Consider the following 26211-nt stretch of genomic DNA (forward strand, 5'->3'; position numbering starts at 1 on the left):
TTTGAATTTACTCAACAAAAAACTACATACAGTAATTGAGTAAATGTACTCAGTTACATTCCATCACTGCTGCCTTAAACCAAATGAGCCCTGACTACAGTGTTGCACACAACTACGAGAATCAACATTGTTTCCTGTCGCCACACTTCACACATGTGAAGTGTCTCCATGGCTCTGAAGCCAGTGAAAGTTTTGGTGGCATCCCGAGGGGGGGACCGCGGGTGTCGTGAACGCGCCCCTGGAGGTCATGAATGAGGCTGCTCGGGCTGAGCTCGGGGAGGCGCTGTCTCTTTAAGAGGCTCAGTCGAAACAATCGTACAACCCCCCAACAAGTCATCGGACCTGTCAATCATCCGGTCGGCGCCCTTTGATGTCGGGACTCCTCGGCTCGTCTTGGCTCAGATGAGCTGTTAGCCGCTGTAGAGAGACATCAGTCCTCCACAGACCGACCAGCCAGCCGGACACCGCTCAACTTTTCCTCATTTCTGCATGTGGTGGGGGGTTTCTGCACTTTGGAGGCGCCCCCAGACTGAGGACATTTAACAGCAAACACTCTTTTCTTTATTTAGACTTTTTTTTTTTTTTTAATTCTTATTCTTATCCTTTTTAAAAAAAAAAAAAAAAAAAAGTCTATAATCCATCGCAGGGTGAGGAGGGGAGGAAGAAGAAGTAGTAGAAGAAGAAGGATTAGAAGAAGAAGAAGAAGAAGAAGAAGAAGAAGTAGACATGCCTCAGCTCAGCAGCGGCGGCGGGGACGACCTGGGAGCGAATGATGAGATGATAGCGTTCAAAGACGAAGGGGAGCAGGAGGAGAAGATCCAGGAAAACGCGTTCACGGAGAGAGACCTGGCCGACCTCAAGTCCTCCCTGGTGAACGAGTCGGAAATAAATCAAAGTCCGAGCGCGGCGGTAGGTGCCAGAAGTGTGCGTGCGTGCGTGTGCGTGCCTGCGTGTATGTGTGAGAGTGTCTGAAGGCTTGTTTTATTTTACGCGCTGCTGACAAGCGTTGAATGAGAGCGGAGAGAGAGAGAAGAGGGGGGAAAAAAAGGAGAAATGCCTTCAGGGTTACAGTGAGTGAGATTTCCAGGCGAGGCGACTTTGGAGAGGGTGTTTACTTCAGGACACGGATGCTATATCAGCCAAAAAAACAAGAGAAAACGCACTGTAAAGTTGCTGTACGCTTGGTTGTGTTCCCTCTGAGCTTTCTAACTTTGAGCTTTTTTTTTTTTTTTTTTTTTTTTTTTGTGGCTCTTTTCCGGGAGTGTCTGACCCCTCTGTGTGTGTTTTGTTGTCGGTCCCTTGCAGGCGGTCAGACGGGCGCAGCAGCAGCAGGGCGAGCAGAGGGGCTTCGCGGAGAAACACCGGGAGCATCTCGACGGCGGTAAGAAGAAGGAGGAGAAGGAGAAACACACACACTCTCTCTCTCTTCTTTGAGTAGCTGCTACTATCTCTATAAAACAGCTGAGACACGATAAAGCAGCCCCCATCCCCCCCCCCCGCCGCTGTGTGAGCAGTGTTTTGGTCACGGGGACACGTGTTGCAGCCTCAGAACTTCAGAGAGTTGCGTTCAGGTGTACGCTGCAAAAAAAAAAAAAAAAAGATGTCCGTCATGTCTGCAGCTCTGCAGCTTTTTATCTCTCACATCTCTGAAACGTGGTGGGGAGATTTCCTCTGCTTTCTGCTTCTCATTAGCACCCCTCCCAGAGAGCTTCGAGCAGAAATAAACAGCTCTGAATGTCTATTTTTAGCCCAACGTGGACCCCTGGATGTTTTTAGTGTGTTCATAAAAAAAGAGTGAGAGAATCAGCTTGTATGAAGGATTCTCATCATGATGCCCTCTGATTGTGAGCGTGCTCATTCATCTAAATACACACTTTAGACGTGCAGACATTTTTTTTTTCTTTTTTTTTTGCAACCAGTGTCCTTCAGATGTTTATTCGAACTCTTTTCTTTAGGGTTGCCACCCAAAAACAGACTTCACCACCCCAGAGGAGGGCACATTTAGAGAGCGTATACACGGCGTGTTAATTACAGGCGTCTCTGTAGGTCTTGTGTTTCATTTTCAAAAAAGGGAAAACATGTTCTTTCTTTCCATTTGTAAGAAAATCCCTACCTGCTGATCGCATTTACTTGAATACAAAGTTTTCAACAAGGGTGTAATAGTTAAAAAAAAAAAACGGTACAAAGTTCTGTGTGCATCTCTGTGCTTCATACAGGTGTAACCTGGTTATAGCTGACCCCCTGAGAGGCCCTCTGACGCTCAGTATGGGTGTTTGGTGGGAGATAAATTAGCACATAGGCTCCAGGAGTTCACGCCTCTCAGGCTAGGTGACGGTTGTAACGCTTTTGTCTCAAGTATTGTAGTCTGCCCCTCATACAAGGATATAACATGTAGTAACGAGGACACTTGTAAAATAGCTGACCTACTTTGTATGCGTGTCTTTTATTTTTGGAGGGTTTTTTAACTTTGAGTCTTACAGCAGCATTGTGGGAGTAAGCGAGCGTTATTTTAATCCTTGTGTTTTACTTTTATTATGATGTGGATTTTAAAAATGTGTTTTGTTTTTGTTTTTTTGTTTTTTTTTAATTTATGGAGTTTCTCTCTTGTTCCTCAGTGTCGAAGCACCAAGATGGAGGCATGTACAAGACGCCAACGTATCCGGGGTATCCGTTCCTGATGCTGCCTGACCCCTACCTCCCCAACAGCTCCGTCTCTCCATCTGTAAGTGCACCTCCGCTCTCACTCTCCTGCTGGCTGAAGCGCCTCTGATGATGGTTTCTTGTGTGAGCTGCTGCGGGGGGGGCAGCATGAGGTCTTTATCCGCGCCTCTGTTTTAACGTCCTTGCTTTGGACTCCAGTGCGAGCTTGGAGCACTTCAGCTTCTATTTGGTATCAAGTCCAAACACAGAACACATGTTCCTTGTCTTCAGGGGGAGTTTTATATGATGAGCTTTTTGAATAATAGCCACTGCTGGTGCTGAAAGGCACGCAGGGATGGAAATGTTTCGAGCTCGGCGAGTGTTTTGTATTTGCGGCAGGAGAAATCAGATCCTCAGTAGCCGGAGTTTGATTAAAAACAAAAAGGAAAACAGTGATGGAAAGCGGTGGCGGCTTTTATGACCTTTTTTTTTGGATAAAGGCGTGAATATTTTCTTCTGGGTGTTTCTTCTTTTTTCCTCATAATTTGCGTTTAATTTGTTGTGCATCTGGTCTTGCAAATGAGCTAACTTCCACTTTCATCCGCCTAAAAATCAGTGGCGTCTTACTAGTTGGATGCGATCAATTTCAAAGGCCTGATCTGTAATATTCAAAACCTTTTTTCTTTTTTTTCTTTTGTCCCTTTATACGGATGTGGATGAACCCAGTCTTTTTGCAGTCATGCCTCTTTAAATATGTGATCAAGATCTATTACAATTACAAGACAGAGAAACACTTCTTTCACCCTTTCAGAAGACAAACTTTGAATTTATTTTCAGTGTATAACACCGTCGCGCCTGTAGTTTTAATGCAGCGAAGGCAGAGATTCATGTTCAGTGGAGGCAGTGTCAGAGTGAGATCATAGTGTCAAGCTCTACACCAGTTGTGATTTGGCTTTGAACTGTGCCGTTTCCCACCCTTAACTGCCTTTATGAAATTAAGCGGTATTTAAAAACACGCTCAGCGCCGCAGCCTCATGAGAGGAAACCAGAGACGGAGCTTGTTTTTGTTTACGCCTTTTTTTTTTTTCTTTCTTTTTTGCCGAAGTTGGAATATGATTGATGTCATCATCAGGAACCGTTTCGCATGACGTTTTCCATCTTCATCCGTGCCTGAATGACAAGAGGTTTGTCGCCGCCTTAATAGCTGTTCCGAGTGTTAAACCGCTAAAACAAACACCAGAAAGACTCATGGAAGGATGTCAAGACAGCGAGTATCACTCATGTCGCCAGACAGCCCTGAGAGATAAATCAGAAAATCCCTTCAAGTCACCCATAAGAACCAATATCCATGGATAGGCTGACTAATTGCACCAAACATGAGCGGTTGTGCCTAATTCATTTTTCACGTGCTGTGTAATCCTGTTGCCTGAATTAACCCCCTCCTGCTCGTGTTTCACAGATCACATGTACACGCACAGTGAATTAGCAACCTGCTGTATCACAAAATCTAATTTATGGCAAAGACGATTCTGCTAATGACACCTCGACGTCTCACAGAGTGTTTTTACGAGAACGGGTCCAGAACCAGCAGTCGGTCACGGGAGATTTTAAATCGGTTGTTGAAGTTGACTATTTTTTTTTTTTTTTTTTAAATCAACTTTTCTGGTTCCAGTCGAATATACTTTCATTTCAGCGCGATGGCATCTACGGACGTCACGCCTTTGCTCATACAGTTAAAGGGGCAATGTGTAGTTTCATTTAATGTTTTCGAGCATAAAAAAAAAAAAAAAAAAGAATCAGTCAGAGATTTCTCATTATGATTTCCTTCCCAAAACTACATAGTTTTTTTTGGAAAGTATCAAAAGCAGGAAATCCCCTCCTGCTTAAGCCTGTTGTTCATAAACGTACACTGACTTTTAAGTGAATGAACTGCAAGTACAAGACGGCGTATTTTCTTAAACAATCTTTTTTCTACACATCGTTTCATAATGCTACACATCCGGCATCGTGTTAGACTAACGCGGTGATGGCATGTGCGGCTCATCGACGCGTCTCCACTCCTTTCACCCTCGTTTCACAATCTCTTCTCTCTCTCCGGCCCTGGAGTGCCGACCGCAGAGCCTCTCAGATTGTTTTTGTTGAGGGTGGGATGGTTGGTAGGGGTGGGGTGGGGAGGATTGGTGGTGGTGGTGGTGGCAAGATAAAGAGCACTTTCTTCCCCCCCCCCCCCCCGTGTGTCTTCGAGACTCCACACAATGCTCACTTGTTGCTGCTTCCCTTGTAATTAGCCCGCCGGTTGTGAGGCGGTAGCGGCATATCAGGCCCCCGTCTACCTGGCACTTGAAAGGGCTGAGAGGAGCGGGGCTGATGATTATGGATGGAAGAGATGGATCGGAAACTATAGGTCTGGGAAGACTGACAGAAAAAGAGGGGGTTGTGTTTGGTGTTTTCCCAGTGTTGCAGTGTTAATATGGGACAAGGCGACGCGTGTTGCGTCTCCGTCTGTGTGTGTCTGCCGTCCGTCTGTCTTCTTGGCATCACGACTTTGAAACGATTCTCTCCCCCGCTCCTCAGTTTTGTCACTGTTTTTGCACTCGGAGCTGAAGTAGCAGTCGACCATTTAGATTATAAAATGTGATGACGTCAAAGAGAGCAAGATGACGCCTGCAGATTTGTATTTTCTAACTGACGAGCAGCACGAAACTCAACCTAATTCTATGTAAGAATCATGAAAAAGCAGAAAATACTCACATTCAGAGAGACAGACACAGATTTATCAGAATTGTTGAGAGTGTTTGCTGTCAAACAAATAATCAACACATTGTTCCAGCTTTAGTAGTTTTATGCAGTCTTCATTGATCCCCTGTGGTTTTTAATGCTGATATATCATGTCATTGGTTTTAATAATAGTGCTGAAGGTTGATGGATAACAAACAAATAGATATAGATTCAGTTTTAGCTACTGAAACTGAGCATTCATGTGTTCGTTGACTGTAGATGATCTGATTCTTGGCATTTGTCTCTGTTTTTCACTGTGCGCTGGCTCTATTGTGGGTCCTGCACTGTTTGCTAGGACAAACAGGACGCCTGAAGACATGTGAGGAATAGTTGTCTAGCGTTTTTATAAGGCAAACGATCGCTCAGCACAATAATCTGTAGATGGATCCATAATAATCATTATTAATAATGAATAATGGTTATTGTTTCTGCTCCTGTTAGACAAGGAAAACTCCCCAAAATTGTGATTATTTGTTCATCCAGTTTGTCGAGAGGCAGTGACGGTAATCTTCCGCAAATCACTGCGAGACTGAATGTTTTTTTTTTTTCTTAACAGCAAAAAGAGCAGTTTCTCAAAAAAAAAAGCTCTGTGTGTTCCAGTAAACTGCTTTAGCCTGTTGAACTCATTGTGAGAGCATCAGCTGAATGACTTGTGAGTCAGATATTAATTGTTATATTTATCTGTCTGTCTGTGTCCTCCCCTGGGCAGACTGCGTGGGTTGTACAAGACTAATCTAATAATGCCATGTATCTGTGTTTTTGCACATTTGTACACTCAGAATGAGGGTTTGAAGAATCAGAACCCGTCCAAGGATGAACATTTGTCTCAGTTTGATATCGACCGGCGGGGGCGGGGTCACGATGCATTTCCCAGAGCTGCTGTTGTTCTGAGAAGATTAACATTTCATTCTTCATCTTCTCCGAAAAACAAGATGGTGTCGATTTGACAAAAAAAAAAAGACGGATACATCGAACCCTTTATTATTCTAGTGTTAATGTTAAAAAAAGCTTCTAATCTCTGTTGAGAAAAGGAAGCGGCTGCTCCCTCCTCATCCCACTCGGCGATAATGCTCCTATTACAGCCTTCCATGGGACGCTTCGCTGTTGTTATATTAATGTAGATATCAGCTGTCCCCTCAGAGGAAGTGGCCAAAGAGGGAGATTTGTGGGATTCAGAGATGTGACTAAACTCTCTTGTTGTCTTTGGATAAAGCTTTATCCGGACTGTGTGTGAGACAGTGCACATTGTGTTTGTGTGTGCTGTAAGTAGTTTGTACGGTATCTGCAGTTTTGGCTTGTTTCTCTGTGTGTGTGTGTATGTCTTCATCTTCATGTTTTCCTCCTCGAGTTTGTTGCCGTAGGCTTGTGTTTGTATCCAGGGGTCATGGTGTGTTTTACGCGCTAATGTTTGCTGGTGTGTGTGCGTGTGTGTGTGTGTGTGCGTGTGTGTGTTAGACCTTCTGCTGGCTGTGTGGATTACCAGCAGAAGGGATCACGAGTCTCTGTCGGGGGATTGTCAATAAAAACTGAGCGTCTTCCTCTCTTCAGCATCCAGCCATCTTTCTCCATTTTCCTTTTTTTGCCTTTCCCATCCATCAATCTCCTCTCTCGTCAGCTGGGCCCGTCCGCTCCGATTCAGCTTCACGTCACCGCATTTCTTCCCGCGCGAGGCCACGCCACGACAGCCGTAGAGAGGCAGAAGACGCAGACGGAGTCCCGATTCATCTCTCAGTTGCAGGGTGGCATTTTGAGCAACTTGCTGGGATTGCTGCTGTGTGGCTGAGCAAATATATATTTTGCTGCGCTGATCCACAGTTGAGCTTTCTCAGTGTTTATAGCTGCTGTTGTTAAATGCTTGATTATGGTCTGCGAAGGCGTTTTTCGCAGAAAGTGGACGGAGAGAGCAGTAAGTAGAAGATGGAGCAGAGAAAAGCAGAGGGCAGCTGGGAAAAGAGAGTTGAAGTCTGATAGCGCTGCTTTGCATCAATATCAGTTTACCATAACCTCACAGCCTTGCCTTTAAATAGAGATCCTTACTCAGATGACTAAGACGTGCTTCCCCCTAAAATTTCTGATATTAGTTGAAGGTATTGGTTATTAACAGGACGTGTATCAGACCAAACTTTATTAAACTATACCTTATTTGTGGGCTCATGTCTTCTTCACTTCTTTTACGTAATCTAGAGTTCCTCTTTATCAAATCAAGCAAGGACCGAACCGACAGTATTTCTTTAACCCAATCAAAATCATTGTGATTAGAGATTCCAACTTAACCGCTCACACGGACGATGAATAAAGTGCGGATGGGCATTTCAAGCAAAAATGCTATTGATTGGTCTCCAAGAACGTATACAAACGTCATACTCCCCCCATCTTCAGATAAGAGAGGGAGCGCGGCTGTTCAGCTGATTCTTTATCCGTCATCTGGAGGGCCGTTGTTTGCTCTGCTCATCGATCAGCAAACTTACTTCTGGTGACGGAGTGAGCCACTGATTGCTGATCTGTGGACAGCGCCACACTTTTCTGCAGGGTTCTCCTTCCTAATGACTGTGCATAGTTTTTGATTTGTGTTGAAAATGGATATTTTCGGACAAAACCATAGTCACACGAGATATTCGCATTTTTCTTATCCAGCGACTACTCTGATTTTGAATATCATGAACCCATCCCTACCAATAAGATGTCTGTTTACATGGCCCCGAGTGGTTTGGGCAGCTTTAATCTGCGCGACACGTGACGGGAATTGTTTGGGCACGAAGTTTATTGAAAAAGCAACCGAATCTTTTGAGCTGAATTTCAACTTTTGGTGGTTTACCAGATAGAGTCTCTGACAGAGAAACATCTGTTGGGTGAAAATGGCTGCGGCTGCAACAGACAAACCCCTTATTAAAGTTGATATTTTTGTTTGTCGTAAGCGATGTATGACTCAGGTGACTCTTTGCCCTCACGTGGGGCGAACACGCGCCGAGAGAATGCGCTTCTTCCAACCAGAGAAACCTTTTACGGGAATATTGGGCGTGAATATTCTCCCTTTTGAACAGATTATTCAAATTTCCACTCCAACTGGGTCTATTCTTCTTCTTCTTCTCCTTCTTCTTCTTCTTCTTCTTCTTCTTCTCCTTCTCTTCTTCTTCTTTTATTTTCTTCTTCTTCTTCTTCTTCTCTGCTTCTTCTTCTTTCTTCCTTTCTTTCTTCTTTCTTCTTCTTGCTTTTTCTTCTCCTCTCTTCTCCTTTCTGTCCTGTCCTTTCTTCTTTCTTCTTTATCTCTTCTTATTCTTTCTTCTTTCTACTTCTTCTTCTTCTCTCTGTCCTCTTTCTTTCTCTTCTCCCTCTTCTCTTTTCCTTGTCCCCCTTTCTCTTTCTTTCTTCTTCTTTTCTCTTCTCTTCCTGTCTGTCTTGTCTTGTCCTGTCTTTCTCCTTCTCCTAATCCTTCTTCTTCTTCTTCTTCTTCTTCTTCTTCTTCTTCTTCTTCTTACATGAGGCATTTCTCTGCCGATTGTGCTATCTCTCAGATTATTAGTGGAATATTTGCGCATAAATCAAGTAACAGAAGAAGAAGTCACATGTCCTGACAGCTTAGATTGGTGGGTAACCCGGCCCCTAAACCCAAAACAATTTCTGTACATTTTCTGAGGTGGCGGTGACTCACAAGGATTGATCCGTGGTTAGTGGTTGTATTTTGACGCAGGAAGTACTTAGAGACTAGATTTGAATCAATAACCTTTACCAAACATAGGTCTCTTTATGATTTTAGATTGTCAACCTGTTGTTTAGTTTGAACCTATTTTTTTGGATTCGGTCGAAAAACAGATCTTTGCCTCTGAAAACCTGAAAATGTGAGAAGGAGTGATGAAGCAGCAGCTGATCGTTAAGACGCTCTGTCGGCCGGACTGAGAAAACGGTCAGCCCGTCCCGTTTGCAGGTCATTGTCTGAAAAATTATGAAGCAATTAACGCGAGCGTCTGATATTTTGGCGGTGAGCAGTTTTTATTCACTGTCAGGGAGGCTGTGAAACTCCCTCTGATGTGGAAGCTGTGGTCACACGAAGACGTCAACAAGCTGCGAAGACAACACGCCGCTCTGAAGCACTTTCCCGCTCGCTGTACCTGGACACGCACCGTGGAGGGATTACTGCTCTAACCGTTTAATTTGGGAAGGCGGTGAAAGTGTTTGTTTTCAACGCTGTTTGGCAGCATGCAAACTTAGTCACTGGAATTTACATGCCGGTGTTTAACAGCTCTGTCATTGTCATGTTTGGGGGAATTTCCTGTTCATTTGACATTTCGTTTCGCAGACTAAAATTGAAAAGTGACAGGAAGGCTTGCGTAGAGACAGTGTACATGTTTGGGAAGGGTAGGGGTAGAACTTTGTCATCTGTAACACTCTGAAGGCTCAGCTGCAGTGTGTTTTTTTTTTTTTTTTTTGAAGATTTTTTTTCTCTCGGCCTTTAAAAATGCCCCTTCACGGTTTTTCTCTGAACCAAGCAGGAACTTCAGAATCATGCGGCGAAAGAGCAGTTTGATTATATTTACCCACGTGAACTGACATCTCGTTTGCTTTTGCTTTTAGTTTCATGCCCTTTTTTAGCCCATAAACTTTTCATGCGTCTCCTCCTCTTCCTCGTATCCATTCAGAGATCAGCTGCCGTCGCTAACAAGCTCCCCTCCCTGTCCCCCCTTTTCCCTCCTCGTATCTCCCAAATAAGTCCGTCCCTCCAAGATCAAGGGAATGGCATGTGTGTGTGCGAGTCTCTAGGATCTTGCCACTTCCTTGTTTCCCATTGTATTGCGGTGTTGACAGGGGGGTTGTTCAGCCAGCCCCTAGTCCCCTTGTAAACAATGGCAGCAACACAGGCTGAGGCCTCCCTAATCCCCCCCTTCACACAGACCCAGGGGCTGGGATGAGCGGCGCTGGGGCCTCCCTGCCTCTGACTGGCTTCGATAAGGACCCAGCCACTCAGATTTAAGAGGCCTAAAAGAAAAGCAGCTTTCACTAGCAGGCTGTAAAAAGCCGGGGTCGGATGGAAATCTTGCATCTACAGATTTCTTTTTAGGGACTTTTTGTTTTAAATGTATAGTCCGTCAAGACTTCATGAGTTTAAAGCGACATTCTTGTTTCTGCTCATCCTGTTGAGACAGTTCACTGCTGATGTCGGAGTTTCCAGGGGATAGAGGCGCTGGCAGAGTCTTAACCTTGCTATTGTTGCGACGTATGTAAGTGCAAGATTACGGTTGCATATGTCTAAGATTATAGAGCGAAATGAGCTTGATGATAGGGCAGAACGTCGCCAGCCTTGCTCTCAGCCAAACATGCAAAAATCCCTTTTTCTTTTTGTGTTGAGATCAGCAGAGGAGAAGATTACTCACACACATCACATGTAATGGTTTATAGTATTAATAACAACATGTCAGACTCCAACCTTGGAGGTGCCCCTCAGAGGTGTGAAAAACACAATTTTTGCACAAGTTTGATGTTTTGATATTATGCAGGGCTGCCGTTATCCTTCACAATGCTAGTTACTTTGAAATAAAAATTGATTTGGCCTGTAAAGGACTGGAGCTTCTGTGGTTTCCTGACCCGGTGACAAGTCGAGCTGCCGCCGAGGATATTTCCAGTATTCATCCGTCGGTTATTTTCTTAATCAAAGGCGCTCTGTGTAGCAATTTGTAGGAATATACGTGTATTAATACAATTTTTAGTGGCCGTATGTGAGCGGATTGTAAGGTGGCGCCTCACCTCCTCTCTCCCGTCCGCTAACAGAGAGCAACAGCAGCTGATACATTAGTTTAGAAAATGAAGTCTGCTAACATAAGCTAATGACTGGCTTCCAGCACAGCACAGAGGTTCCCTTGTAACTGCTTTTTTGGACTATAAGATATCATAACATGACGGTAAATGTCTAATACAGTCTCCCAAATATTGACATTTGAGAAGCTCTAAGCAGTGTTTTAACCAGCACGTTTTCTTAAATTGATTTACAAATCAATTCATGGACAATTAAACTTTGTTCGTATCAAAAGTGAAAATCCCAATGGGACCTCTAGTGTCTACGTACTTAAACCACGCCCTCTGTCAATTAAGTCCTCAAAATGTGTCTCTGTAGTGAGGAGCATCACATAAATGTGTTAATAGATTACAGAATCATTAGATGATAAGTGTCTGTGTGTGTGTGTGTGTGTGTCTCGTTCAGACGGTCTCGGGTAGACTGAAGCAACCACTGCTTTGAAGACGGACGGGAAATATGAGCAGGAGATCAAAATAGATGCGGCTGAAGACAGATAAACAGACGGTACAGAGAGAGTTTGAAGAAGGAGGGCTAGAGGTAAAGAGAGCATTATAGAGGGAGGGGGAAAGAGGAAGGGGGGGGGGGGGGGAGATTAAAATACAAATGACCATAAGAGCGTCCTCATCGCGCCCCTCGGCTTTGAAGTAGCGCGGCTGTGAAGGCACCTGAAGAGAAACTGTTCAGAAGAGTATTTCAAGAGGCGGAAATGTTTAAAAGAATATCAGAAGAAGAGGAAAAAACCCCTTCAGATGGCCCCGAGGTGTTTATACCTGTAATTATTCATCCACTTATTTCTTTCCGGCGCCGAGGGAAGGTGGGACCGGGCGGGCGGGCGGGGGGGGGAGCAGTAAAAGACAGGTGTTTGTGAAGAAAGTGTTGGTTTGTTTGATATTATTAACTCTGTTTACATCCAGACATGTTTATCCAGATAGCATTTTCTGTGCCGTCCCTTCGTCAGATTAATTGTGATTCTAAGCTGTGGAAAAAAAAAAAAAAGAAAAGAGCAGAAGGAGTTGAGACGGTTGGTAACCTCGTGTGGTGTTGTAAGTGCTAGTGTTTCTCTAGATTAAGACCACATTTCCCATAATTCCTCCCACGCTTCCTGTCACCAAGAGGATGCTAGAGGTCAAACATGTTGCAGGATGTTTCTTTTTTCCATCTGGCTTTTCTCTCTTCATCAGACAGTGAAGTGAAGTCTGAGAGCTTGAGCTTCATCGTCGTGGCCAGTTCCCCTCCTTGTTTTGTTATGCTGTAAATTACAATCTCCTGATTGTGTCGTAAAGCAGCACGTCGGATTAAATCCGAGCTGTTGTCACGGAGCCGCCGCTCAGGCGACATCCCTGTAATGATTTTAGATCATCGTTGAGTCATTAATTAAGTAAGAAAGTTTCACACATTTCTGGTTCCAGTTTCTCAAAAGTGGGAATATGCCGCTTTTAGAGCGCAGGGCGAGATAGCTGGAATAGAAACACCCTCCACTGGCTCATTTGAATAGAGGCTGCGGTTTATTAAAACTTTCAATAGTGAAGAGACTGAAGCACATATGGAGGATGACGGAGGGCAAGTTTCGAGAAGCGACTCTTTATTTAGGCTCCAGTGTTTGTCTATGAGGTCTCCTGTGAGAAGTGTGTGTGTGTGTGTGTGTGTTGCGGGATGATGCACCCAGGTGAGTCATTGGCCTGTAGAGTGAAACCATGCAGTTTCCCCTGTGGCGTTGTTTACAGAGAGGGCTGTCCGGGCCTCCAGGATGGGTGTTCTCAGCCTGTAGTTAATCAATAACAGCACTGGCTCTCCCCTGACACACCAGTAGATATGAAACTACTCACATAAATCTACTCACTCATACTGCACACACACAGTTTGTTGATTTGAAACAAAAGCAAAGTCTGTAAAAAAAAAAAAAAAAATGTTGAGCTCAAAACATCTTTAGGGTTCATTAAGAACTTTTGAATGGCGTTTCTTGATTCCGGATGGCGAAGTGGAGACTGACAAAAACTCTGTTTGTCTACAATTTTGTGTTTACAGTTGGAGCTAGCTTAGAAGTTTCGTTCATCACAAGAAAATATTGAAGTGAAAATGTTCATCAGATTGTTGGGAAATAACAGTTTTGATGTTAGGCTGCTGAGCAGGGTTACACTGAAAGCAGTGTAGCAAGGTTCCGAGCTCCCAGGGCCACTAGCTGCACTGCTAACTGAGCTCACGAGCTAATGATGGCTAGTAGCTCAGAGCATACAGAGAGACCAAAAAAAAGACTCTTGTGCAGCTAACTCTACAATCAGTTAATCGGTTTGAGTCATTTTTTAAGTAAATAAAACAAAAAGTCTCTGATTCCAGCAGCTTAAATGTGAATATGTTCTGGTTTCTATGATAGTGAATTGAATATCTTTGGGTCGTGGACAAAACAAGAGATTTGAGGATGTCATCTTGGACTTTGGGAAACACTGATCGACATTTTCTCACCATTCATTTGAGATTTTATAGACCAGTCAGCAAATTGACGGATTATTTGATGATGAAAATAATCTTTATTTGCAGCCCTACACAACAGACAGTCGTGATACAACCAGACATAATCACTGCACCAGCGTGAATTCATGCAGAGAAGTTTGTCCAAAGCATTTCCTGCGGCATGCTTTTTGAAAGTCAACATTTTTGGTGCCCTCAGTCATTGTTATAATACCCCGTAATCAGCATGTCCAGCTCAAGTTAAAAAAGACGCGTCCAAATAGCACACACATGTCTCGCAGCCGTCGCCACGAGAGCCAAAACGCCAACCAACTGCCGAAGTCTTGGCAACCTCTCCCCAATTGGCAAACGTGCCCCTTACTACATCTTTCTGACGTATCTTCTAATCGTGAGCCGACATCTGCAAGACATGTGTGTGCTTTCTAGAGGGTTATCATTTAACTTGGTCCTGGCAAGATACAAAATTAAACTAACCGTCCAACTTTTTGATGTAGCACAGGTATTATCAAGTTAAATTAAATGAACACTGGAGTTTCTGTTGGTCTACAATACAAATGAAATATTATATATATAAATGTAAATATGTAATAACTTTTAACTCTAAAGAATTTAGAAAACCCTCTAAATCTCAATCAAAATCAATAATATCTTAAGAAAGTGAGCAGTAGAAGGTAACTAACAGGTGTACTTTGTCAGTATTTTCACGTTTGGATGTTCAGCAGCTCTCCTGAACGAACATGTGGCTGCTTTGTTTAGCCGGTCACCTAAAACTGCTCATAAACACACAGACCCACATCACCAGAGTTTGTAGGTCAGTAGGCCAAACTCTCAACCTGCAAACATGCTGAGTCCCTCCTCCCTCTGCTGCTCCTGGTCAGTGAGGAGTTTAAAGTTCACTGTGGAGTAACAGCCGCAGTTATCCACATGCAAGCCATACAGAGCAGGTGAAACGGCATCCGAGGTTGGGATGCAGCAAGCGAAACAGAAAGTGTATTTCTATTTGGTCCCGCTCTGAAGCTGCAGTTTAGAAACCTGCAGCATCTTCTCTGGAAACACTGATGTCGGAGGGAAATCCACTTCCTGATCGGTGTGCAGTTGTTTTTGTGGGAAGCTGACTGATATCGAGGTCATTATTCTCTGTGGGTTTCTGTTAGAGTGAGAGTGTGTTGTGTTTTTCGTTGTTTTTTTTTTTTTTTTTTTTAGAAATCATGTGACCTATGGGAATTAAAGTCTTGTTTCATTTCCTCTTCATTACTGTCAATAATCAGCCCTTCGAACAGTTTCATGAAGCAGTCGCTGCCTTTCTAGATTAGTAGAGCTTCACACCGTTCATATAGAAACACACACACACACACACACACAAACACACACAATCATAATCTCTGTACTTTCCATAAAAAGGCAACCAAATCATGTGTGACACCTTCTTTTTTTTGTTTTGTTTTTCAAAGACAGTTACAAGAATAAATCTCAGGTACTTCAATGCAGCCAGGAATCTACCCCGTGCTTTTTTTTTTCACATCATTTAAAATAATTTGACATGAAAAAAAGTGATTTTGATAAAAGAGGTTGTTGATATGGACTTTATTTAATTAATGATGATATAATGGATTTCCCAAATAAGTTGTTAACTCTATACAATGATCCCGGTCGAGATCAGCAAAGAGATACAGGTCTTATTTAGCTTCACATGCAGGCGTGTAACCTCAGTCATCTCCGCTCGTACATCCAGGAACATGTAGGACTTTCATTATTCAAAGCTGCACAGGACAAGGTTAAGACAGTTCAAAGATTGAGACAGCAAAGAAACAAAAAATGTTGAGCCGTAGAAAATAATGGCAGCACATGCAATTTTTAGTTTGGACATGATTGACTAAAGCCAAAGCAGCACGTGTGAAATGTTCGGGAGTATCCGGTTACCTCCGAGTCTCAGCTACACATGTGTGCGAGCGCTTCTATTGTTTGCAAACACAGTGAGCGTGACGGCCATATGTGATCGTACATGACAATTTGCCACGTGCTCTGCCTCTTTCATCTGTCCCTGTGAGGAGATTTACAACCTGTTTACACTCTCCTACTGAGAGATGTGTGCGTGTGTTCCTAACAAACTCCACATCTGGTTATGTGTGTGTGTGTGTGTGCGTTTCAAGTGTGGTGCTTTGATTATTGTCACATCTGCTGACTTCATTCTTATCTCCTTGTACATCCCGACTTTCTAACCTGCTGCTTTTAATATCTGGGAATTGAAATATATTCTGCTGATGCTTGAATTTGCTTCAGTGCGAGTACAAATGTGGAACAAATAACAGCCTGTGATCGCTACATGTGAATCTGTCTTTATGAAGCAGCCTCGAGTGCTGTGATTACCAAGGCATTTTTTATTTTTTTGTGTGTCAGGAAAATAGTTTCTTTTATTGTGTTCATTATTCATCATATCATCATTGATGTTTTTTGTCGGAACAACATTACAAAACCCAAATTTGTACCTTTTTTTAAAGTCAAAGAAGACAAAAGAAAAGCTGCAAATATCCGACCAGAGAATGAATATGAAATGACGCCATATAGTTGCCAGTAAATTTGTCATCAATTGAGTAATTGCAGTTGTACAGATATTCATCATATCAAATTAAAAAGTTACCTCTGTTGCTAGATTCACTTGTTGTGGTGGTGTAAAGGGTGCTGTGGTGCAGAGTTTCCCGACCCTTGACTTATTTCCATCACAAGTTTCAAGTTTAATCGCATAATGCGCTGATGATTAATCTATTAGTTGTCATTTGTTACATTAATTTCCAACTACCCTGAAAACAATGTGATTCTGTTATTAAATATTAATGTTTTGCTTTTTCTGTTTCTTACTCCTCCTCCGCTTTGAATTGTAGATAAAACAAGACATGTTGGCTTTGAGAAACACTGTCAGTTTTCAGTATTTTCTCATTTTATCACCCAAACAACAAAGCAATGAATCAAGAAATTGTCAGCAGATTCACAAAAGGACAATAATAAGACTTAATTGTAGCCCTAATACCATATCATTCAGCTGAGAATAGTCCCAAGAACCAGCGACCCGAAGTTCAACCGACTCAACCCAAAGTCCTGTAACATGTCGGACTTACAGCAGTTAAAGGAGTAGTTTGACATTTTGTGGAACACACTTACTCGCTTTCTGGCAGATAGTTCAGCAAGAAGATCGATGTCACGCTCACGTCTATCCATTTAAATATGAGACCACAGTAAGCAGCTGAGTCCAGAGGGAACAGAATCCACCTTTCAGCACGCTTAAAGCTCAAAAAGAGAAGATAAAAAAAAAAAGATTGTTTATCATATGTTGTGGCGTGTCGTCAGACTTTTCATCTAACTCATCACCAGAAAGAGGAATCACACATTTCCAGACAGACAATTTGATATACTGATGTTTGAAACGTTGCACTTTTTTGTTCGGTCGCATCATGAAGCCCTGCTGTGACGTATCGTCTCACCTGACGGGCTTCTCGTTTAATGATCCGAGTACCGTGGAAACAAACTGAGGGGCTGCTCGCTCACTCAACAACGGACCAGAAAATTATTTATCATCATGTGCTTTTTTAGTGCGAGTAAACATCCGCATTTGGTGTGTTGATGTTAGTAATTGATAATGTTCTGTGGTGACCACCGCTCCTCGCACCCACCAAGCCTCAGCCGACCTTCATCATCATTTTAATGTGCACTTTATTAAAATAGTCTTCATAAAAATAGTCGACTGAACGAAAGTCAAACCCCATACTCCTCCCCCTCCGCCCCTCTCCACCCCGTGCCCGTGGCTCTGCCCAGACCAGCTGGAGCCTCCACAGCCGCATGAAGCAGCCCAGCACACATGGCTGTGATCACAACACACACACACACACACACACACACACACACACACACACACACACACACACACACAGGCAGAAGTCTAATCCTGCCTTGTATGATACTCATCTGCAGAGGGAAGGAAGCAGCCTTTGCCATCACATATATATATCATACTTATGATGCTTTCTTTTAAGAGCTACAGAGACATAGAATGAGATATTCAGGAGGCTAGTATGTGCAGACAGGTGACAAATTTGAATCATAAACCTGAAGAAATTAGTAGAGGAACTACAAATACGTTTCCTTCAAAATGTATATGTGAACCATATGTTGTGGCCAACCAAATGATACATAGCTGCTGTGCACACACACCAAAAAAAACTTTTAAGCTAGTTGCTGGACCAATGGAGAATAAAATATATTCAACTTGAAAAAAGTCAGCACACTGTTGCTCCCACTACAGTTTAAAACCATCAACAACTGGCTCAGCCCTGTGGTTACTGTATAGCCCGCAGTGGTGATACAGCATATCTGCAGCTAGCTGTAGGCTAATTTCCCCAGTAAACACACCAACCTATTCGGCTTGCAGCCGCCTCTCTGGGCTTGGCAGGGCTGTTTGATGTTGTTTTTCTTAATTGGGAACTCTTTACTCCTTTTTCGAGTATGTTTTCTTTCAGTTTGTTTATGGAGGGGACAGGGAGGGACTTTGAGCCATGTCGGGGCAGATTATGCGTGTGCATCTAGTTTAATCTAAAATTTGAGAAAAAGGAAAAAAAAACAGAAAAAAACAGAAAAACAAGCCGCTGTAAGAATCTAGTGAATCCGGTCCAGAAATGATGGCTGCAATAACCAAACACAACTCGACATATAAAACTTTGGCAGAAAACTCTTGATACTGAAAAAAAAACGACATTCCCTTAACACCCCACACACACACACACTCACACACACACACACACACACACACACACACACAAATTTCATCATAATTATCACAACTGCCGTAAAAAAGATTTCCCACAAGGCCCGTTGTTACCAGGCGCGTCAACGACTGTATTATTGGTTTAAAGTTACTGATGTAAAAACGACCACATGGTGCCATCAAAGGACGGCACAGGCGGAGGAACATGAGTCTCAGGTGAATGTGTCGCAGCTTACTGCCACATATGTGTGCGTGTATGATTTCTCCAGTCTGTGTATGCTCAGATGCTTTTTGGCACCGCATCCATGTGTTAATGCCATTTTTAAGCCAGAAAACGGAGGGGGAGGAATTCCCTCTTCAACAGGTTTCCTCAAAAGGAGCTCAGCCATGCGTCAAATTGATTTCCTACCTTTGTTTAGACCTGTTTTGGAGAGTAGGAAAAGACACCCATCCCTACAGTTGGCCATGGGAACGTTTTCTGTCGGTCTACAGAGAGAAAACACTCTCTTTCAAGAGATGTCTGACACGCAATGGGAGCGAAATTTTCCCGTTGGCCTTCCTCGGCAAAGACGCGGATAAGATTTGGATTGTGCGTCCGACGATTGCGTCAGGATCTCAGAGTTGATGGAAACGAGGGGCGAGGACGAAGAGGTGGCCTTGAGGAGACGAGGGGGAAGGGAGGGGTAGAAAAGGGAAGTGGCGGAGCGAAATGCTAAAAGGAAGACGTGAAAAATGAAAACAAGACGCTTCAATGACATAAGTTTGATGTCACTAACACCCAGGACTGCGTATGTTTGACTCCAGGAAGTTACGGGGCTCATGAAGCGTTTTATTCAGTGTTTTGAGTGTGTGTGTGTGTGTGAGAGAAGTAATTGTTGTGAATCGGCTTCTGTGAGCATTTTTCAGGGCCAAACAAAAACTAGAGCAACTGTGATGTGCACTGCACTGTGGTCGGTGTGTGTGTGTGTTTGAGTGTGTGGGCGTGCGTGACGATGAAGGTGTTGCACATAGTACAGGGCATGTATGTGGGAAACACTGTATGCACACCAAGGACAGATGAAAGGGAAGAAGTGGGTGGGCAGGAAGTGAAGAACAAAAGAAACACATCATCTGATTTATCAGACGGGTACAGATTGGGTTGATCAGATGGAGGAAAACGATTATGGAGGAAAAGGAGAAAGTCGCTGCAAGTGAGACTGAGAGAGTTTGACGGAGGCAGAGAGATTGAGAGACAATGGAGGAAGAGAAGATAACTGCAGTAGCGGAAGGGAGTCAGCAGTAAACAATGAGAGAAGCGGTTACAGCGTTTGTGCACCTGGTAAAACAAAACCACAGCCCCAGTTGAAACAAACTCTGACACCTTAAGAACACCTTTAACCGTTTCACCACCGCACTCAAGGAATAGGAGCACAAATCCAGGGCTAATTAAAACCTTGAAAGTCAGTTTTGACTTTCAACAATAGGAAGTGGAGTTGTTAGAAGAAACCAAAGTGGGCTGCAGAGTCGCCACAGCCCAAATGATCGAGACTGAATCATTCTCGCTGTCTTTGATGCACGCTTTTTGGGTTTTTCGCTCAAATATTGGCTTTAAAGGCTGCACAGGAACCACAATCACGTTTCCTCTAAAGCCGATCTCCCACATTGAGATAGGGTTAAAAACCGAGCCACCGTTTGGAAAAAACTTAGCGATGCCAAAATCCTCCCAAGGACTCCCAACACTGCCGAACACGAAGAGCACTAAGTTTTCAGGCCAAATAAGCTTCCTCTTTTGACTGACGGAGAGTTAATTTGGGCTTGAATTTTGAATTTTTAAATTGAGCGTTCAACAGTGTTGCGTGAGTCCTTGGGAGGCAGAAATCACAAAAAGTGTTTTGGTGTCCTGAAAAAAGAAGAGATGTGCGTGTGTTGTTGCACACTGAAATGCACCAGAATACCATTTATGACAGTAAACCAAGGACACAGTGCGTGTCAGATGTCACTGTTTCAGGGCTGTTGTTAGTTTAGCAGAGCATTCATTCAAAGAAAAAAAGATGTTTGGATTTAGACGCGCTAAATGCTGAGTGTTTACCATTAAAAATGAATATCAGCAACAGTCATATTGATCAAATCACAGGACTTCATACAGAGGAAGAGTTATCATTTACAGTTTCTATTCCTCCCTCGGGGTTACTTGAAATTTGGGGAAAGTACTGTAGGAAAAAACACCTTTTGGGGGGAATTTAACATCTGAACTAACCTGCAACGTGACATCTTACCCAACTGTGCGCTAAACACAAGGGTGGCAACGCACGCTGTACTCAAGTACAGAGACTAAACTTTTATTGGACTGAAAATCCAGGCAGAGGGCTGCAGGGTCTCTGCAGGCAGTCTCCCTGTCATTGTCTGTTTCCATCTTGTTCCGTCGTTTTGTGATGTTCACTGGCGGGTTGAAATCAGTCTTGTGATGTCGGGAAGGCGGTGTGCAATTACTCACAATAAAAACGTTGCATGAAACTGAAGTAACCCGAGCCTCAATTGAAAATGTGAGGAGGAGAAAGTTCGGATATTTGTGTAAAAAAATGTAGGGAGTAAAGGTCAAATGTTGTCCGGAAAGTAAACGCTCAAGTGAAGTACAGATATCTGAAAAATCTACTCAGGTGTTTGAACCTCGTTACTTCCCACATCTGGCTAAACATCATTAAAAAAAATCAAAAATCAGAAATGAATGAAAAGGTGCAAAAATCTGGTCTGTAGACAGTATTCGCACGCCACCATATGGGCTTTCGGTTCATCTCTGCAGCCCAGATGAGACAATTGTCGGTTCAAGATTATTAGATTTTGTCTAATGAACTCTGATGCCGAATCGCTGAAGCCTCCAAAGAAGTCAAAGAAGAGTCAAACAATAAATCTGCTGCGTTTAAACTTTATTTGTGTCGATGAAGCGGCGCATCCATCATCCATCATCAAGCCGCTGATGTCACACTGTGCTTCTTGCGGAATAGGCGCCATTGATTAGGCTTTCATTCGGAGGGAATGGGAGACAGACAGACAGTCAGACAGACTCCATTGATGACGGTTTTATGATCCCACTGCCGATCCTCCCCCCCCCTCCCAGACGGAAGCAAATTTACAGCAGGCACAGGCACAGTCGGTCCATTGTCAGGACCCACAGAGGACTTGTTCGCTCCCCCGCTGCACTGCCGAGCCAGGCGACCGTCACTCGCTCCTCCCCGGCCCTCCTTCTGTCTCGCATTTGTTCTCCTTGCCCTCCGTCTCTCTCCTTCCCCTCACCGTTTCCCGTTCTGTTTGTCTTTAAAAATGCACCCGCGGGTCTTAATGCTGCCAATTAAAGACAGCCATAACTCTGACACTGTCACAAACAAGCCGCGCAGCGAGTTGCCTTTCCCGGCTCCAGTCGATCCCCCCGCAGAGTCTCATCAATCCCAGGCCAGTTGAGGGGAGTACTGGTTTCAATTAAGCATCCATTAGCTCAACATCCAGTCAGTGGTATGCTGTTTTGATTAGAGGAAGCAAAAAGAAGAAGACTGTTGATTTTATTTTTTCTTCTGCGTTTCTCTCTCTCTCTCTCTGTCTCTTTTTTTTCTCATTTATAAATTTCAACACATGGAGAGAAAGTTCTATAAAATTCTCTGGAGACTCCCCGCTGGAGGAGTTGGATGTAGAGTTTGAGACATCAGCATGTGAAGGAATTTTTATCAGTGATTGTTAGAAATGACGTTGCATATGTTGTCTGAGAACTTCAACACGCTGATGTCACTTAAACAATAAAGTTTATAGTTAAACCGTTAAAATGTCCTGCCTCAGTTACAGAGGTTCGACAACCACATTTTGGTGATCCTTACAAAAGAAAAAGTCTTTTATGTGGGCTGATGTATTGATTTCAGATTTTGCTTTTACACGCTCGTATCAGTGTGAATGGGATAAATAACTTGTTTTTTTCTTATTTAATGATCAATTTTCAAATTAAAAACACAGATATGGGTATTTTTTTTATTTCTTGTTCTGGACGAGCATTAAATTGTAGAAACAAGCGTGAATAAATAAATAGATTAAACTAAATGATAGTAATGAATAAAAGCCCACAAGTAAGATTCCTGTTTTTCTTCCCCCTCATCTGATAATCATAACCCTCCTCCTCCATTTCACCCTGTCCACCAACAGGACTGCAACTGATTATACACATTTTTGATTAATATGCGAGTCAGTTAGTCAACTAATTAAATAGTTCTTTGATCTATAAAATGTACAAAAACAGAAAGGTGTCGATCGCGGTTTCCCAAAGCCCGAGATGGCGCAAAATGACGTCTGGACTGGACTTTGGGCTGATTGGCTCCAGGAACTAATCACAACCGAACCGAAACTATTATTTTTAATGTCAGTTAATCAGTTTGTGATTATTTCCTCGATTAATACCCTAGTTGTTTGATCTGTGAAGTGTCAGAAAATGGTGAAAAAATGACAGTAAGCCCAAATTGAATCCACAGATGTCTTCCTCTGTCCACAAATGAAGATCGAGGAGTAAAGAAACCAGAAGATATTCACATTTCAAGAGCTGAAATCAGAGAGTTTAGACTTAAAAAAAAAACTACCAAACTGATGAATCGACCGTTACAATTTTGGGGATTAAACGAATAGTGGACCAACTAATTGATAGATTGAATAATCGCCTCCCTCCCCTATTCAGCACAAGGTTACCATTTGTTATTTGTTTTCTTGCAGTCGCTCAGAATTCGAACACAGGAGCCGGTACATTTTTATTAAACCTCAGATGCTGGTTGTCTCGTTTCCCCGGATAGATTCTGTAGATTTGATCTCCCTCCGAGGCGAAGATATAAAACTGTTGCATAAAATATAACCTGGATATTACAGTGAACACTATTGTTTTTTTCGCTGTTGGCAGGAGAAACGTTATCGCCGGCTTCTGTAGAGCTTAAGAGCGTATTCAAGAGCCAGACTTCCATTTTATATTTGCAGCACACAAAAAAAAAAAAAAATGTTCTGAGGGCAAAATCTTTAGCCTGCTTTGACAGTGAGGGTCCTCTCACACTCGCTCTCTCGGTGTGTGTGTGTGTGTGCAAGTGCATCAAGTCTTTGTGTGTGTGTGTGCGTGTGTGTGTGTGTGTGTGTGTCTGTGTTCGTTGTGTACAGTTAGGCGAGGTTAAGCCTGTTGTGGTTTACCATGGAAAATAAAGGCCTCGAGTCTCATTGTCACCTGAGCAACACACACACACACACACACGCTGCTCCTCCCTAGCTGTGTGCTGCTCTTGGTGCTGGTGGAAATTTTTTTTTAAAGCTTAACTTGCTCAACTGCGTCTCCTTTTCCCTCCCCCCCACACACACACACACTTTTTTTTTTGCCGCATTAAATGGAGAAGTCTGCAAAAGCATCGGACCTGCAATGGAAAATAATTTGTAACTGAAAAACATGAATGCATTTTTAATAAGGGGGAACATCAAACTGGAGAGGGTTCGTTCTTTGCATCACCGCTATCATTATTTACATGTAAGTCTGTCATCGGCGCAATAACGGCAGGAAGGAGCGGCATGTTTGTGTGTGATAATTAATGGGAGACGAGACTTGCTTTAATACCTGCAACCCTGTTTGATGGTTTTTGTCGTAAGTGATCGCAATTTGAGATTAAAGATAACTTTGTTTTTCGGAACAATCAGTTCCTCTGCAGACTGAAGGTGGAAGTGGCGCGCATTCATCACCTGGCGTCATGGAAAAAAACGCCACATTTTAAGGTTACATCTCCCAGGTGTTAAAAGTGTCGAAGGAACAGATAAGAATCCGAGGCAGAAGTCTTGGTGAATTAAAAAAAAAAAAAAAAACCTCGATGCACAACACGAAATCTTGAAGGTTGTTGTCTGTATACGAGGTCGCTTCGTCACGAGCCGGTCGTGGAAAAATCAAGGAGATGATTCGCTGTAGCGATGCGCCGGAAAGCCCGTTTGTGCTCCGCATGCAGTAGCCGGAGGGAGGGAAGCAGGGAAGGAGTCCAGGATGGGAGCAGTGATCTCTGGTTTGGCCTCCGTCGAGCTGCTTGGTTTTTTGGTTTCCGACCATGTTTCTGTTGGACTGAGATTAAACGAGCGAGGGAGCAAGCGAGGGAGTGATAGGAAGGAACTTTCAGACTGAGAAACAGATAAATACAAATAGAAAGAGAGATCGCATGGGACTGAAGATGAGGTGGGGAGGTCAGAGAGACGAGAGCTCTTCTGACTGGTCAATTTGTACTCAACAGGTCTTATAATGTCCAAAAAATGTGCTGCACCCATTATTTTCTGATTCATCAGCTGATTGAGTTCAGGATTAATTAATTGCTCAGTCGATAAACTGTGCAAAAATGCTCTTCCATATTTCCCACAGCCCATGGTGACGTCTTCAGCTTCTTTTCATCTCAGATAGCACTGACTTGTCGGTTTTTACTAAAGGATTTGGAGTCCTGCTGGAGCTTTCGATCACATCACATGATCTTCATCTGTAATTTCAAACCAACGTGGCCGAACCACTCCTGCCGATGAAGATCATGTGATATGATCCAAAGCTCCATGGCCTCGACTAAATGGACCTTGAGGTGAGACTGTTTGCTGTTTCCAAGGTCAAGAATGAAAGCAGTTTGTCATGAGAGCTCTCAGTCCTCATTGTGTTTCTTTTTTCAAAACTGGTCTCGTAATTGTCTGCAGCAACTTATTGTGACACTGTATTGATAAAAGAGAAAAGTTAAAGCTATGCAATGAGAAAGCATAATTAAACTGTCAACAGTTTAAAAAAAAAAAAAGCAGTGCAACTCCACTGTTGCAGCCAGAAGCTGTGATTCGTCACCGGACGGCTCTGTGCTCTGTGAATTATTAAATTGTGTAAAAGAAGAAAAAATTATTTAATCCTTGTTTTCGTTTGCTGTCCGTGCCGCGTGCCGCATCTTGTATGGAGGCTATCAGCTCCATCACTGGGCGGTTGGAGCGCGGAGGCGAGGCAAGCCATGAGGGCTGCGGATGGTTAGCCGCTTGGCTCGGGTGGATCAGCGCTGAGAGAGGAGAGGCCCGGGAACAATTATGGCTTAGTAGGAGTAAGAGAGCCGAGCCAGGCAGCTGCTGGTTGTTCTCTGAATATGCAGTGTTTGTGTGTGTGTGTGTGTGTGTTAGGGGGCGTCCAGAGGGAGCGGTGCTCTCTCACGCAGCCACATATTTACATTACAAATCACGACTAAACAATTCAGCCGACCGCAGATACAAACATCAGACGTTTTTATAGATGGGGTGGATGGATAAGAAAGATGGAGGGATGGGTTGAAGAATGCAGGGATGAGGAAACAGAGATGGGTGGATGGATGGAATATCCATATTTTTGGATGGATGCCATGATATTTCTTAGTTTCTTGTTAGTTTTTTTTCCCCCCTACCATCACAAGCTGCCATCGATTTCTGTTATCTTGGTACAATGATGATATATAATACGGAAATGAATCAATTAGAGGACTCTAGAAACCTCAATTTAAGGGCTTTAACTAATGATTGCTTTCATTAGCGATTAATAAAGTGATCAATTTTGCCTATGAAATGTCATAAAATGTAGAAAAGTGCCTGCTACAATTATCCAGAGCCCGAGAAAATCTTGAATTGCAGTTCAAACCCCGCCCAAAGCTGAACAGACTTGTATAGAAATTGAAAAAAATGAATGTTACGTAGATTAAATCATTCAAATACCTGAAACACGACAGCAAGCTTCCCCTAATTGTTAATGTGGTGTAGAGAAAATGTGAAATGGTCCTTTACTTTGACCGAC

General features: G+C 43.2%; 1 protein-coding gene across 9 annotated transcripts in view; it reads left to right on the plus strand.

The window, feature by feature from the left end:
• Window positions 1-355: 355 nt before the first annotated feature.
• Window positions 356-26211, plus strand: part of tcf7 (transcription factor 7) — an 83235-nt gene continuing 57379 nt past the window's right edge. For 3 of the 9 annotated variants that reach the window (XM_030437792.1, XM_030437798.1, XM_030437797.1), the window contains exons 1-3: window positions 727-909; window positions 1306-1381; window positions 2616-2722. In XM_030437792.1, the coding sequence (XP_030293652.1) occupies window positions 727-909; window positions 1306-1381; window positions 2616-2722 (366 nt within the window). Of the gene's footprint in view, window positions 910-1305; window positions 1382-2615; window positions 2723-26211 lie in introns of all 9 variants that reach the window. The other 6 variants (XM_030437791.1, XM_030437793.1, XM_030437794.1 and 3 more) reach the window with 3 other exon arrangements.

This window comes from Sparus aurata, chromosome 13, assembly GCF_900880675.1.
Source record: "Sparus aurata chromosome 13, fSpaAur1.1, whole genome shotgun sequence".
Lineage (NCBI taxonomy): Eukaryota > Metazoa > Chordata > Actinopteri > Spariformes > Sparidae > Sparus > Sparus aurata.